Source organism: Callorhinchus milii, unplaced genomic scaffold, assembly GCF_018977255.1.
Source record: "Callorhinchus milii isolate IMCB2004 unplaced genomic scaffold, IMCB_Cmil_1.0 Scaffold2, whole genome shotgun sequence".
Taxonomy (NCBI): Eukaryota; Metazoa; Chordata; class Chondrichthyes; order Chimaeriformes; family Callorhinchidae; genus Callorhinchus; species Callorhinchus milii.
In genome coordinates this window covers 12,634,000-12,648,844 of record NW_024704743.1, presented here as the reverse complement: position 1 = coordinate 12,648,844, position 14,845 = coordinate 12,634,000, and the positions used below count along the sequence as shown (strand labels likewise).

Genomic DNA, 14,845 nt, shown 5'->3' with positions numbered 1-14,845 from the left:
GAGACCAAAGGAAAACCAGCACATTCTCAGAATAGAGTGCTGAGGTGTACACTGGTTGGTGTTTCCCAGGTGTCTTTTCAGCAAGTTCTTCTGTGATAAAGTAGCTGTCCCTACGGCAATCGCATCAGCCTTGCTCCCACCACTTATTGCTATTTGTTGTGTTTTGGTAGTTCAGGACTGCATACTGGTGAAAGTGGAACCAAAGGCAGATCAAGCAACTCACCAGACATCCGACAAGTGCCGACAGTTGTAATTGAGTGTGATGATGACAAAGAAAATGTGCCTAATGAATCAGACTATGAAGAAAACTTCAGCATGGATAGGGATGAGGAGGATGACGATGACGATGGTGATAATGATGACGATGATGATGATAGCCTTTATACAAGTAAGAGCTGCGTTTTTGCTTGGAAACCTGTACTTTCACTGGAATTTATAATAATAATAATCCTTGCATTTGATATAGCGCCTTTTCACGTCATTGAGACAGTTCATAACTCTTCACAGAATAAACTGTAAAGTGAATTCACTGTATAGTTTGTAGGCAAAACATTTAAATGGGTCTAAATATATAAGCGCTCCAAGATGCTGCACCGCCTGAAGGGTACTATATAAATGCAAGTTGTTATTGTGTTACTGTATTTTCCTAGCATTTTGCAACTTCTTAAATGCAGTTTTATTTTTTAAGATGGTTTTCTGCTAGTTATTTTTAAGAACTGCTGTAAACCAGCTTCAAAGTTAAGACTGAATTCAGCAATTTTTCTAGACTCTGCACACCCTGAAATGCTAAGAAAATAGAGTAAATCTAGACACAGGTGGAATTTTTCCACCGATGGGTATAAAATGCAATATTCACACATTGGATTTGTCAGAATAATTGCAACTTCCAATTTGTGATTTACCTTTCTGGGATTCTTTAAATCAAAATCTGCCTTTTAAACCCCTGATATTGGTATTCACTACATTTTCGAGCATTTTGTTCACTGAAAACAGTTTGAAAGCAAAACACTGGACACAATTGCAAGTTTTGCAGAGCTTTGTTTGCAATATAATAATCCTTGCATTTGATATAGTGCTTTATTACGTTGTTGGGACATCTGAAAGTACTTCAGAGTAAACTATAAACNTTTTTTTAGTGGCCTACTCCACTGATTTTCTCTAATTTCTTTGTAGGCTCTCTGGCATTAAGAGTCTGTAGGAAAGATTCTTTGGCCATCAAATTGAGCAACAGGCCATCCAAACGTGAGCTTGAGGAAAAGAATATCATTCCGATGCAGACAGATGAAGAGAGACTCGAAATGAGGCAACAAATTGGAACCAAGCTGACAAGGTTAGTTATACAGCACAGCTCTTATTTGTTCGTATCATGTACTTTTACTTTTGGGAAGTATAAGTTTCTTAGTTCCTCACAATGTAATGCAAGAAGCAGGTATTCCTCAGAATGAAATTCATGTTTTAATACAACCAAAGTGATATTGATAAGTTGTTATATCATGCATACAACCGGGGATGCATAGTTCGGATTCAAAGGCGATCCAATCCTTCCTCCGTGAGAGGATGGTGACTGCTTTGTGTACGTCGATCTGCCCTCCTCCATCTGCCCTGGTGTCTTCCTCTCTCCGTCTCTGAGTCTCTTACACAGAGTCCTTTCCTCTCTTGAGTCACTTACACAGACAATCTAGGAGGAGTTTTTCTCTCCCCATCCCTATATAAAATGGCGGCCATCTCTTTCCACTTCACACAACACATTCTTCTCCTTCCCATGCGACCGCCTGACTCCCTGCTGCTGCGCCTGCTCCAACCCCTCACCAGGTGTCACCAGTGGTTTCACTGAAACCACTCCTGACCAGTTCACACTGGTTCTTTCTTTGTTTCCATATTTGCATTCCAGGCCTTCTCGATTGACACATTGACCAACACAACAAAGTCTCTCTCCCACGGAAACCATCCCGCCCGAGATGAGGAGACTTAATAGAAGTTTTCAAACTGATGAGGGGATTTGATAGGGTGAACAAGGAGAAACTATTTCCACTGGCGGGTGGATTAGTAACCTGAGGACACTGATTTAAAATAGTTGTTAAAAGAAACAGAGGGGAGGTGAGGAAAATTTTTTTCACACAGCGCGTTGTTGGGATCTGGAATGCATTATCTGAAAGGGCGGTGGGAGCCGATTCGATAACAACTTTTGAGAGAGAAGTAGATAACTATTTGGGGAGGAGAAGTTTCCAGGGCAATGGGCCAAGAGCAGGATAGTGGGATTGATTTGGATAGCTCTTTTCGAAGTGCCAGCACACTCGATGGGCCTGCTTCTATGTCCTGTATAATTCTATTAAACTATGACAACAAAGTCTCTCTCCCACGGAAACCAGACACCCGAGATGAGAGGGGGTGGCCGCAGTTGCGCTCTTTCTGCTAGGATCCATCAAGTGTGATCACCAAGCTCACCTAATCATCGGCTTACAGAAGTCCAGGCCAACATTCAAAATTTGCCAAGAAGAATATATAAATTGTTAATTTTATCTAATTGCCATTTCTGGACCATTGTCAGATTACGTGCTGTGTTTCCTACACAACAGTCACTACACTACACAAAAAATAACTCAATGTATAAAGAATTTGGAAACATTTCGATGTGGTAAGGCATAAAATCAAATTTAATATTATTATAGAGTATGGAGTCAGTGAGGTGATCTGGGGGAATTCAGCACTGAGGACTAATGAGTGCACTCATGCAACTGTTGTGACACAGCCTATTTAATTAGTACAAAACTCTCCTTGTATTTATGTTCATTTAGGTCTCCAGGCCTTCTCAGAAATGCCAGCCTCAGGTTAGACGAAGTGAGATGAATTAACATTGTGAGAGGTTGCCGTTCACACTCTCCTTGGTTCATGTGACTGTCTCTATAAAATATAGCTGACATAAAGGGGAATAATTAAAGAAGGTGTGCAGTGACAAAAAAACTATCCAGGCTATCAACTCTCTTCCTGCCCAGGCTATATATAATCTGCTACATGATGGTTTCCGCCCAGTAGCCTGCAGCAGATGTCCTTTCAACCGTCTCTATAATGCAAATTAGTAGATCAGTGAGTTGTTTTACAACTGAAGTCCTAAGTCACAGAATCATGCTTGTTGCTCTTTCTTTGATATATCATTCTTCATTGGAAAGCTGGAGAATGAAGAAATGTTACAATATTCTAAGATGAACACCTTTCAATGTCTCAAATGGCTAAAAGCATAACCACAAATAGTGGGATGGACAGGGTGGGTGATGTGAAGCAGGCCAGTGCCTGCATAGCGGAGGGAAAGGGTGGGTTGGTAAGCTTTTAGAATGTTTTGAAGGAAATGGGAACTGTACCAGCGGAGAGGGAGAGATTCACAATGTTCACTAGCAGGAGGTCAAGGAGCAGAGCTGGGTGGTCAGGAGAGGGTTGGGTTAATATCTGGTCAGGTCAGGAGGAGAAGATGCCCATACAGATTAGTTCTGTGTTCCCTTCTATTTGGTTATTCATAAATTATATGAAGCAATCATGTCCTCATCTGACATCTACAGATAGCACCCTCCAGCAGTGATCTCTGGATAATGAGACCATAGTCCCTGTTCCTAATCTAAGGATGCCAAGGCCAATATTTGGAAGGTCTCAGGGTTTATAATAATAATCCTTGCATTTGATATAGCGCTTTTCACGTTTCAAAGCACCTCACAGAATATACTGTTAAAGTGAATTGACTGTATATTTATGGACGAAACACAGCAGCCAATTGCACACAGCAGTGTCCCACAAACAGTCGCGGATTGAGTGACCAAATTATTACTTTATTTTTTTTCTTGAGGGATTATTATCAGGGGTGTGGAGAGTCCTGTAGCTCAGTGGTTAGAGCACTTGCTTTGCAAGCGAGAGACCTGAGTTCAATTCCAGGCAGGTCAGGGCGAAACCTTGGGCAAGTTTCCTTACTCCACACGCCTAATAATAATCGCTCCAAAAACAATAAGAAATTGGTCATTTTCAATCTACGACTGTTTGTGGGACATTGCTGTGCGCAATTGGCTGCCGCGTTCGCCCACAAATATACAGTCAATTCACTTTACAGTGTGTTCTGTGAAGCGCTTTGGGACGTCCTCCCGACGTGAAAAGCGTTATATCAAATGCAAGGATTATTATTATTATTATTAAGGCGACTGCTCTAACCACTGAGCTACCATATTCTGTACCGTAGTTATATCTGTACTCTGATTGTATTAGCTTTAAATCGGTCAAGCAGCGGGCCAGAACTGTGGCAAGGTACCTATGAATCTAGCAATGATTTGGAAAAATCCGATTAAACAAGATGGTAGTGAACAATCGTTTGCAGCCCCACTGGGATATAATGCTATCTTATGTACAGAACTTGATATATTACTGAGAGCTGCTGTCTGATTCTGATCAGCTTAGCTGTCTTGGTCCGTGTTCCTCATTCATTTTAATGGAATATGCCAGCTGAAAACAGCTGTGTACTGATTTTAATCCGCTCCTTGGGTGAATATATTCCTTGCTGAAGCTGATACCTTATTCTCCATCAGCCTGGCACAGTCAGGGTTGTACAGTAAACTAATCCATTTCAATAGCATTGCACAAGTGTTGTTCATTGCAGTTTGAAAGTTGGCAGGAGTCATGATCATATAAAAAACTGACTTATCCATAAGTGGCTGTTTTTTTTAAAAACAGCTATTGTTACCAGTTTCACGAGTACATAACATTGAATGCAGGCGCATACCCAATTTGATTCAAGGTCAATGCTTCATCAAGACTGTCCAAGCCACAACGTTTATTCCTTTGAACATCTTATCTTGACAATCTTAGGAAGCAACTGCTCCTTCTTCACCACCTCCTCAAGGCATAGCTCATCCCCACCAAAACAAACACAAGGATTATTAGTTGCCTATTAAATTATACTTTAGTTTGTTTAGCACATTAAAAAAGTTACAACACAGAAGTAGGTCACCCGGCTGATAGAGGTCTCTATTTAGTCGCATTCTCCTCCCTTTTCCTAATTTCTTTCAATGGAAGTCATTAAAAACGATTACGATTGTTCTTTAATTTGGGCCACCTCCGTTACTGAATGAGCACTCTGTGTGCATGTTCCTAACCCAAATTTGTTGCTTAATTTTCTGTTTTAAATGTTCTTGATTTCCCTACATTTCTAAATGAAATGCTTGACTTCCAAGCCCTAGATAACCTTACCTTCATGAACAATGCAACCCAAAAAATGTAGCACAATGATAAATATGGCAATTCTTTATTGCCAATGAGAAACATTGTTTTTCCTTTCTATTTACGCGTTGACATTTTGCAAGTCAAAATTAGAAAAAGTTTACAAGATATTTTATGTCAAACTACAGTATTCCATTCAGCCAGGTGATTTGGCTTGTAAATTTATATGTTGTACAACTTGTGTTAATTGTGAGGATAATTTGTTCTGTAGTGCTCAGCCAGTTATTCTGTGTTTTATAGCAACCTCATTGAAAACATTTCTTGTTAAAACAGGTTAATGGAAAACTCTGAGTGATTAGCCATTCATAGATATTGTCGTAAGATACACTGACTTACCCCTTTTGAAAACTCAATCACTCACTAAAATATTAACCAATAAAAGGAGCCTGAGAGAGAGACAGAGAGAGAGAAACTGAGTGATAGAGACTGAGAGAGAGAGTCAGAGACTGTGAGAGAGAATGAGAGACTAAGCTATAGAGAGGGAGACTATAGAGAGAGAGATTGAAAGTGAGAGAGACTGAGAGAGAGAAACTGAGAGAGATGCAGAGAGAGAGAGAGAAAGATCAGTTATTAACATATTGTTATGGTAATTATTGACAGTGAATCAGAGCTGTTTAGTAGTTCAAAGGTTAACATTATCAAACAAGACAGAAAGGTTAGAATTTTATCCTGCTTGCAAATACTTTGGATTGTTGGCCATCTGATTTCATTTCTTCCAAATTAATACAATAAGTTGGGTTCCAGACTCAACCATCCTTCCTTTTCTAGTCATTAATTACCCTCTCCATTTAGATAAATAAATACATCCTGATATCTGTCCTGAAATTGCCCTTTGCAACTATAAACCTGTGGCTTCTTGTCCTACCGTCTCGGTGCATACAAAAGTTATGTTCCGAATTTACTTTCTCATTCCCATTTAAAATTTTGTACCTCTATAAGTTCTCCACTGAGTTGTCTCTTTTCAAACTGAAGAGCCCGAGCTTGTCTAATCGCTGCTCATAGCCTGGGACAATAGAAAAGTGCTGCCGTAATTTTTCTGTGGAACCTGCTACAAACATCCCCCTCCATTAAAAACCTGTACAAACACTGTGAGCTCGGGGCTACAGGCCTCTGCGCGCGGCTCCCAGCTGATTACCCATTGTTACTGTGGGCGAAGAGGCTCCGGACGCACATGCGAGGTGCAGGCTGAGTGGGAAACAGGTTTCACTCACCCGAGGCCCCACTGTTGAGAATGTCTGTCTTCCTCTTCTATATGTGTCTGTGTATATTTCTGTTCATGTGAGTGTGTCTGTGAATGTGTCTCTTGTGTCTGAGTGTGTCTGTGAGCATGTCTCCTCTGTATGTGAGTCTCTCCTCTGTTTGTGAGTGTATGTCTCACTCCTCTGTATGTATGTGTATATGTCTCTCTCTGTGTCTCTGAGTGTCTGTGAGTGCATGCCTTTGTGTTTGTGTCTGTCTCTCTCTTTCTGGGTATGTGCGCGTGTGTCTTTCTGGGAGTGTGTGTATCTATGCGGTGGCTGGTCCGAGAGTGGGTTCCGAGAGGCAGGAGATAATTACTTCCTGGAGCCCTGTCCGAGTTACACCACCCAGGTTCGTTAAAGAAAACATAAATTTTTATTGCAATAATCTAACGTGGTATTTTTTCATGTTTAGTTTTCATCAATAAAGTGAAAAAATGTAGGTTAGCAGTAAAATGTACCTCTCAATAGCACCAATCAACTCCCTGCAATTTTCTGTCAAATTGCCCACAAATTTTAGAAAAGTGTAGAAAAATTTCCCCAAAAATGCGGGGAAATTTGAATTTTGCGGGAAGTTGCAGGGAAAGGTTTGACAAATTTTGCATAAATTTGCAAGGAGTTGATTGATGCTATTGAGGTACATTTGCTGCCAAACTAGAAATGCTTTGCGACATCTAGAAGACGTGATAAGCCGTTATATCAAGTGCAAGGATTATTATTATATAGAAGAGACACACTCACAAATGCATACATACAGAAGAGAGTGACACACAGACACACACATAGTGTTACGCTTACACACACGCACACGCGTGCGCACACACGCACAATCTTGCACACACACAAAGTTCAATCACAACAGCAGGGTCTTCAAACGAAGCCCATTTGCTGCTCGCACCACACATGTGCATCCGGAGCCGCCCAGCCCACAGTGACTTCAGGTGTACAGCGAGAGGCCTGGGATGGCTTTGTATACAATACTCTAGGTGGAGCCTGACCAGAGCACAGAAACCTTGAACATTACTTTTGGGGATCTGAAATGATTTGGCAGTATACGCTCCTCATCATATTTGCCTTATTTATTGCTGGCTCACAATGTTTCATGCTCATTGTACTTTTCAGATTATACTGTGAAGGTTTTGTGACGTCCTCTCAATGTGAAAGGTGCGATACCAAATGTAAAGATTATTATTTGCTGCTTCTTTGATTCCACAGTTTCCTCCAATTTGGCATCATTAATATAATAATAATATAATCATTGCATTTGATATCACATCATTGATATGTCTCAAAGCGCTTCACAGAATATACTGTAAAGTGGATTGACTGTATTTGTAAATATGTTGTCGCTGAAGAAATCCTGCAATGTATGAGAGGAACCACAGGTTTCCACATTTGATGTGCAAGTACTCGGGCTCAAGAAAATCAGGAAGCAAGCGGGGGAGGAAGGAAATGATGCAAAGTTTGCCAGACCGCACTTTCAGCAAATTCTGCAAGGATAACGTATTTTACTTTCTTCTGGAGACAACAGTAACCTCTGTTCTTGAACAGCATGTTTAGTATTTTACTCAGGCTGGTATACTGTGGCTGCTGTACTCCAGTGATAGAGGACAACGTTGGTCTTTAGCAGACGGTCACTTTTAGATCACTTATTTCCAGTAGATACTGGTGTTGATTGTGTATACACACTGCTGTGAAGTAAAATGGTTCAAAGACTGTTCCTGATCTTTCTTCGTAGGCGCCTAAGCCAGAGACCCACTGCAGAGGAGCTGGAACAGCGAAACATCCTCAAACGTAAGTAACACAGCTACTTTATCAGAATGTCAAAGGGATACACTGTAGTCTTCAGTACAATGGATCAAAGGGGTAAAAGCTGCTATTAAGGGAATGTGAGGATCTCTGAGGATTGCATATCTCTTGCTGTATAAATATGGCTTATGTTCCTTAATGTCTATTAAGTATTTCTAATCTGTTTGATTACTAATAAAGAAAAATAAAGTCTAGAGAATTATAGAAATAATGTTCATAGAAAAACACTAATTGTCCCACGTTTGTCATCAAATCTCAAAGGATTGAGAAGGCAAAATCTGTCTTGCATTAGATTCATCTCCAACATTCACGAGACACATATCCTATTAATTTATGTTCACATGGAATTTGATTAACATTTATCTGATTTATGAATATTATTGTAAATCACAGTATCATTTTGCAGGTGTCAATTATAACATTTAAGGCAAATTAAATTCCAAAAGTAAACTGTGTGTCAAATATGTTACATTGAACATTCTAGCTGTGAATGTAACTTTCCTGAGAGTAATTGAGGGAACAATTGTAAAGTAATTACTAAAATACTTCCCTCAAAGTAAACTTACTGAGCGAAAGCATTTCCTTTACCATTGCCAGTGAACCATTGCCTGCCTCAATTACAATACAGCACTACAGCCCTGAAAAACATTAATGGGTGCTACATGTCCTTCATTGACTAAATGAACCACATTGGGTTTAAAACCTGTTCTAGTGGTGCGCCCACCAGTAAAAGTACCTCCCAGTGTAAACAACTGGTTCTCCCAAGTAATCTGCTATGTATCATCCAGCGTCATGAGATCTTAGTTCGGACCAGAAACGTCATGAAGCAATGATATCTGGGGAGTCCAGCTCAGTGGGCTCTGGCCTGGTTTATGTGCCCTGTCCGTCCAACCATCGGTAATTGGGCCGTTGTGTCCCTGCCCTTTGGAGCTCCATCTCACAGTCACTTCACCTCACTCACTAGCTTCCTTCAAAGCCTGTCTCAAGACCCTCCTCTTCAACCATGCCTTCTGTCAACCTCCTACCCGTACCCTCTCTGTTTTCTAGTCCTCCTGATCCCAACCTCCAGCTCAGGTACAAATCCCTGACTGTCCAGCACCTTGGGACGTCCTCCTGACTTGAAAGGCGCTATACAATTGTAACTGGTTATTGTTGAGTCAGTGTGATGTTGAGAAGCTTCTCCGAGTAAAACACTAGTTTACATCAGGCGATGCTTTTGCTGGGGTCACGTAGCAATGACACAAATAGGCTGCTTTCTGAACCCCAATGTGTGATATTGGACTGCACTAATTCATTCCTGATCTGTCCTTACTGACCTGAGACCTAAAACTTCCCATGTGTTTTAGGCTTAAGTGTATATTCTTAAAATTTAACAAAATGTTAAACTAAATATTGGTGAACAGAATTTAATGCATTTTTAAGTTGAAAGCTGAATTTCCACAGTATTGCCCCAAAAAATGGAAATTAGTTTCCAAATTAGACCGTATTTAAGACTGTTTTCCAAACTTCTGCATAATCTTATAACTTTCAGACAATTTTCTTAAGTCTAAGAACATGAGGGCAAGATTGAGCTCAACTGGAATTCCTCCTGATGTCAAATTGATTGAGGACCTTTAATGTCAAGGCTCACATATTACAAATAACCTCTTGGGCAAGGCATGCAATGGTTGCCAACATGCAAACACTGTCTAAGAGGAGCAGTTAAAAGAAGAATTTAAGGCCAATTTAAGTGATGGCAGAAAATCAATGTGTAGATATGGCTATGGGATCAGCAGGAAATGAGATGAAGTGAGAAGCCATAAAACCTCAGAGGCTGATGAGCTGTAAGACAAATGTGTACTGAGGAACTTTTAATGTTAACCTCAAATCAAGCCTATGTGGAAACCCAGCAGCTGCAAAATTCCACAGTCAAGCAGGCCATGAATAGAGAGAGGATCAGAGCGGAAAATGAAAACTGTGGGGGTGGGGGGAGAACAGAACAGAAATGAAAAAGCAAAGGAAAGGAAGATCCACATGTTTAAAAGTCTGAAACATAGAAGAGAGGAGAAAAAACAGAATTCAACCCATCCCATTGTTTCCTCTTCCCCCTCTTTATACTATCTTTGAGAGGGTGAATTGGAGTCCCGCTCCTTCCCTTCCCCCACACCCTCACCAGTGTCACGCCTTGGGACAGCTTGACTGCTTTCAACCCTTGTTGCCATTAAGAAGTGCCTGACCTCTACTCAACAACCCTGCAAGGCCTCATAACTAAAACAAGCTGTGACTTATTAATGTCTTTTGGTCCATGACACAAAAGTAGCCATCATATAATAATAATAATAATAATAATCCTTGCATTTGATATAGCGCTTTTCACGTCGGGAGGAAGTCCCAAAGCGCTTCACAGAATATACTGTAAAGTGAATTGACTGTATATTTGTGGGCGAACGCGGCAGCCAATTGCGCACAGCAATGTCCCACAAACAGTCGTAGATTGAAAATGACCAATTTATTATTGTTTTGGGTTTTTTGGAGGGATTATTATTAGGCGTGTGGAGTAAGGAAACTTGCCCAAGGTTTCGCCCTGCCTGGAATTGAACCCAGGTGTCTTGCATAGCACAATGCTAAATTGTCAAAATAAAAACCATGGGAAATTAACCTGTCAACTAAAGTTAGGGTTAAAGGAAGTTGGTGGGGAAAGAGTAAAGAAGCTTTATTCTGCATCTTGCCCTTACTATTCGTGTCCTGAGTATGATTGACACCAACACAAATGTTAAATGCTGATAAATGTTATATTTTGTGTAAAGGACGTCCCTCGCTTTAGTGAACAGTTTTTTAAACTAAATTGGAGAACATCTCAAAGCATAGACATGAATTGGGAACGTAAGAAGGTATGGGAGATGGGGAAGTTGGCAGGAGCTACATTTTCAGGGAATATCAGCTGAATCAGTTAATAACATTACCGGTAGAATTCCCCATTACACGCTCATTATTTCTGAATCCCATTGAGAACCTCCATTTATTAAAACCAAATATCTCAAATGTATTTCTGTTCAGAACATAAAATCCCAGCGTCTTATTCCAGTTGATTCCCATTCTAATTATCTGATCCAGAAATTCTAAACAAATGTAGTGAATCATTTACCATGAAACATGCCGATTGCCTAGTTCAGCAGGTAGGCTACAGTCCTTAACAACAACAAAATTACATTTATATAGCGCCTTTCATGTCGGGAGGACATCCCAAGGCGCTGGATAGACAGAGTTACAGACCCGAGCTGAGGGTAAGGTTGGGGGAGCGTGGAGGGCAGGGGGAAAGAGGGAGATCAAAAGCACAGTCAAAGAGGAGGGTCTTGAGCTGGGTCTTGAAGGTGGCAAGGGAGGAGGCGAGACGGTGGGACTGTGGGATGAAGTTCCAAAGGGTGGGGGCAGAGTGGCAGAAGGCCCGCCCGCCAATAGTGGGGCAAGCAAGGCTGGGGACGTGAAGCAGGCCAGAGCTTGCTGAGCAGAGGGAGCAAACAGGATGGTAGGGGGTTAGGAGGTCGCAGAGGTAGTGGGGAGCAAGACCGTGGAGCGCTTTGAAGGTGAGGACCAGGTTTTTGAACTGTATCCTCTGTGTGATGGGAAGCCAGTGGAGTTGGACAAGGATAGGGGTGATAGGGTCACGGAGCCTAGTGCGGGAGAGGACACGGGCTGCAGAGTTCTGGATGATCTGCAGCCTGTGGAGGGAGGAGTTGGGGAGGCCGACAAGCTATGAGTTTGCATCGTCGAACCTCGATGTAATGAAAGCATGTATGAGGGTTTTAGCGACCTGCGATGTGAGGCAGTGTCATGGTGCAGATGTGGGGTAGAAAGGATAGTTGAGGATCAAACAAGAACAAAAGGTTCTGGACTGGCTTAACAAGTTGGAGTGTGCAACCATGGATGGAGATGCTGTCAGCACCTGAGGTGAGGAGGTGCTGAAGGGAACCAATCAGGAGAGGCTCTGTCTTGTTGACATTCAACTGAAGAAAGTTAGTTCTCATCCAGGACTTGATGTCCAAAAGACATTCTGTCAGGACAGCAGTGGTCCTGGATTCGAGGGTGAAGGCAGAGAGGTAGATTTGGGTGTCATCCGCATACGTGTGGAAGTTTACCCCATGTCTGTGGATGATGTCACCAAGAGGGAGCGTATAGATATTGAAGAGGAGGGGACCAAGGAGAGAGCCCTGAGGAACGCCGCATGAGACGGTCCAGGGGCTAGAGGAGAACCCATTTGAGGAGATGAAGTGCAGGCTGTGAGAGAGGTACAATCTGATCCAGTCAAGTACAGAGCCGTTGAGGTGGGAGGAGAGGCGGTGGATGAGGATAGAGTGGTCGACGGTGTCGAAAGCAGCAGAGAGGTCAAGGAGGACAAGGAGGCAGAGGAAGCCCTGGTCACAGATAGACAGAATGCCATTTGTCACTTGACCAGGGCTGTTTCCCAGAGCCTTGGGACTTTCTCCCGACGTGAAAGGCGCTATACAAATGCAATCTTTTTGTTGTTATTTCTGTGCTGTGGCCAGCACAGAAACCTAATTGGAGGGGTTCGAGAAGAGAGTGGCAGGAGAGGAAGGAGCGAAGCTGAGAAGCAACAACTCGTTCCAGGACCTTGGAGAGGAAGGGAAGGTTGGAGATGGGGCAGTAGTTAGGGAGTAGAGTAGGGTCCAGGGAGGATTTTTTTAAGAATAGGAGTGATGTAAGCAGTTTTTAATGGGGTGGGAACAGTACCAGAGGACAGGGAGAGAGTTAGGATGTCAGTGGGTAGAGGGGCAAGGAGGTGGAGCTGGAGGGTAGGGATAGGGTCAAGGAAGCAGGTGGTAGGTTTCATACGGTTATGGTGGTGATGAGAGAGAAGGGGGAGACGGGTTCAAAGGTGTGGAGGGAGGGATGGGTAGGGGCCAGGGTGGGAGGAGGAGATGGGGCGGGGGTAGCATATGCAGTGGCAACTGAACGGATTCTCTCGGCTTTGGATTCGAGGAAGTTCAGCATCGCCTCGCAGTTAAGCCCTGAGGAGTAACTGAGGATGTTCCCATTCAACTTCCCATTGAATTTGTGCAACCTCTTTTTGGTTGTCGATGTGTGTTCGGACTACAGCTTCCCTCAGCTTCATTTTGAATTAAGTGTCCAATAAGTATCATGAAACGTGCATATCAGGTTTCTGCCCATGTATTACAATGTGATATGGATTTTGGATTGAGCACAAGTTAAAGGCCAATAATAATGGGAACCTAACCACCGACAGTAATCATTTTACATAGTGAGTTAAAGGCCACAAGATAGCTGGAGTTACCAGTATTGAATTTGCAGTAGCAACATTTGCAAAGGGAGCAATGAATAATGATGGGCCAATTGATTCCTTTTTATTTTGAAAATCTGCAGTGATTTGGCAACTCTGTTAACAGTTTATTAATTTATCTCTTTAGCAAGAAATGAGCAGGAAGAAGAGGAGGAAAAGCGAGAGATTAAAAGAAGACTGACCCGAAAGGTGAGTGCTAACCATGGTAGATTGGGTATGATTGGAAGCTACGGGAATAGATAGCAGGGCACTATGTTTAATAGTATTGTAGGATGAGATTTCATTGTAACTAATACTGCAATAAAACATTTTTGACACTGACGTGTATTCCATGCTCCAGCAGCATGACCACTGGCAAAAATACCAGCAGCATAAACGTATTTTCTCCAGGGAATCCCCTGTATGACACGCATACACACTTGGCTTAATCTCAATTTCTCATTGGAGCTAAAGTCTTGTGATTCTTTGAGAGAATTCCCTGAAACAAACACTTTTTACTTTAACTTCACGGGTCCTTTTACTACTATAAAACAGCAGTAATACCACTGGACCCCTTTTTGGAGGTCAGTCTTTTGCACTTTGCTGTCATCATTCAACTGTGCAGCCACACAGATTTTGTTTTAGTCAGCCAGGTGTTTGGCACATGCAGAAGCCTATCATCATGCTTCAGAGTATCCAGAATAAACCTACACACACAAAATAAATTGGTCACTCAATCCATGACTGTTTGTCTGCTCTGCACAATTGGCTGCTGTGTTTTGGCCACAAAATATACAGTCAATCCACTTCACAATATATTCTGTTAAACGCTTTGAGTCGTCTCAACGGCGTGATAAGGCTTGATGAAATGCAAGGATTATTATTATTACGCATGTAAATTGCCCTATATGTGGCAATTCTTCCTGGAGGGAGGCAACCTGCTTAACTAATTTCATAGAGTATTAAGTGCATGTTGACAAGAGCCAAGGCATGGAGACCCCAGAGTGTGCACTGGGGTACTGCTGGAGTTTAACCAGCTAAAGCCAAATGGCTTGCCATTGTGAACATTGTTCCGCAAGCTTTTCACTGCTTGTGCTAGGACAACCTACTTGTAAGCGCTCTGAGACACTACCCTTTGTGGAGGGCGCTATATAAGTGCAAGTTGATGTTGTATGGACTTGTGGGGTTAACAGGAGCTGAGTGGGAAGAATCCCTGTTCCAGTGACTGGTCTGCCCCACCAAATCCTGTGTTGAGCCAGACTGGCTAGTCTGT

The 14,845-nt window shown here is 42.2% G+C and overlaps 1 protein-coding gene across 2 annotated transcripts in view; it reads left to right on the top strand.

Annotated features, from left to right (window-relative positions):
* Positions 1 to 14,845, top strand: part of LOC103187041 (phosphatase and actin regulator 1) — a 173,611-nt gene that overhangs the window by 149,849 nt on the left and 8,917 nt on the right. For both annotated transcript variants that reach the window (XM_007906373.2, XM_007906372.2), the window contains exons 7-10: positions 171 to 388; positions 1,174 to 1,330; positions 8,227 to 8,282; positions 13,721 to 13,782. In XM_007906373.2, coding sequence (XP_007904564.1) covers positions 171 to 388; positions 1,174 to 1,330; positions 8,227 to 8,282; positions 13,721 to 13,782 — 493 coding nt within the window. The remainder of the gene's footprint in view (positions 1 to 170; positions 389 to 1,173; positions 1,331 to 8,226; positions 8,283 to 13,720; positions 13,783 to 14,845) is intronic.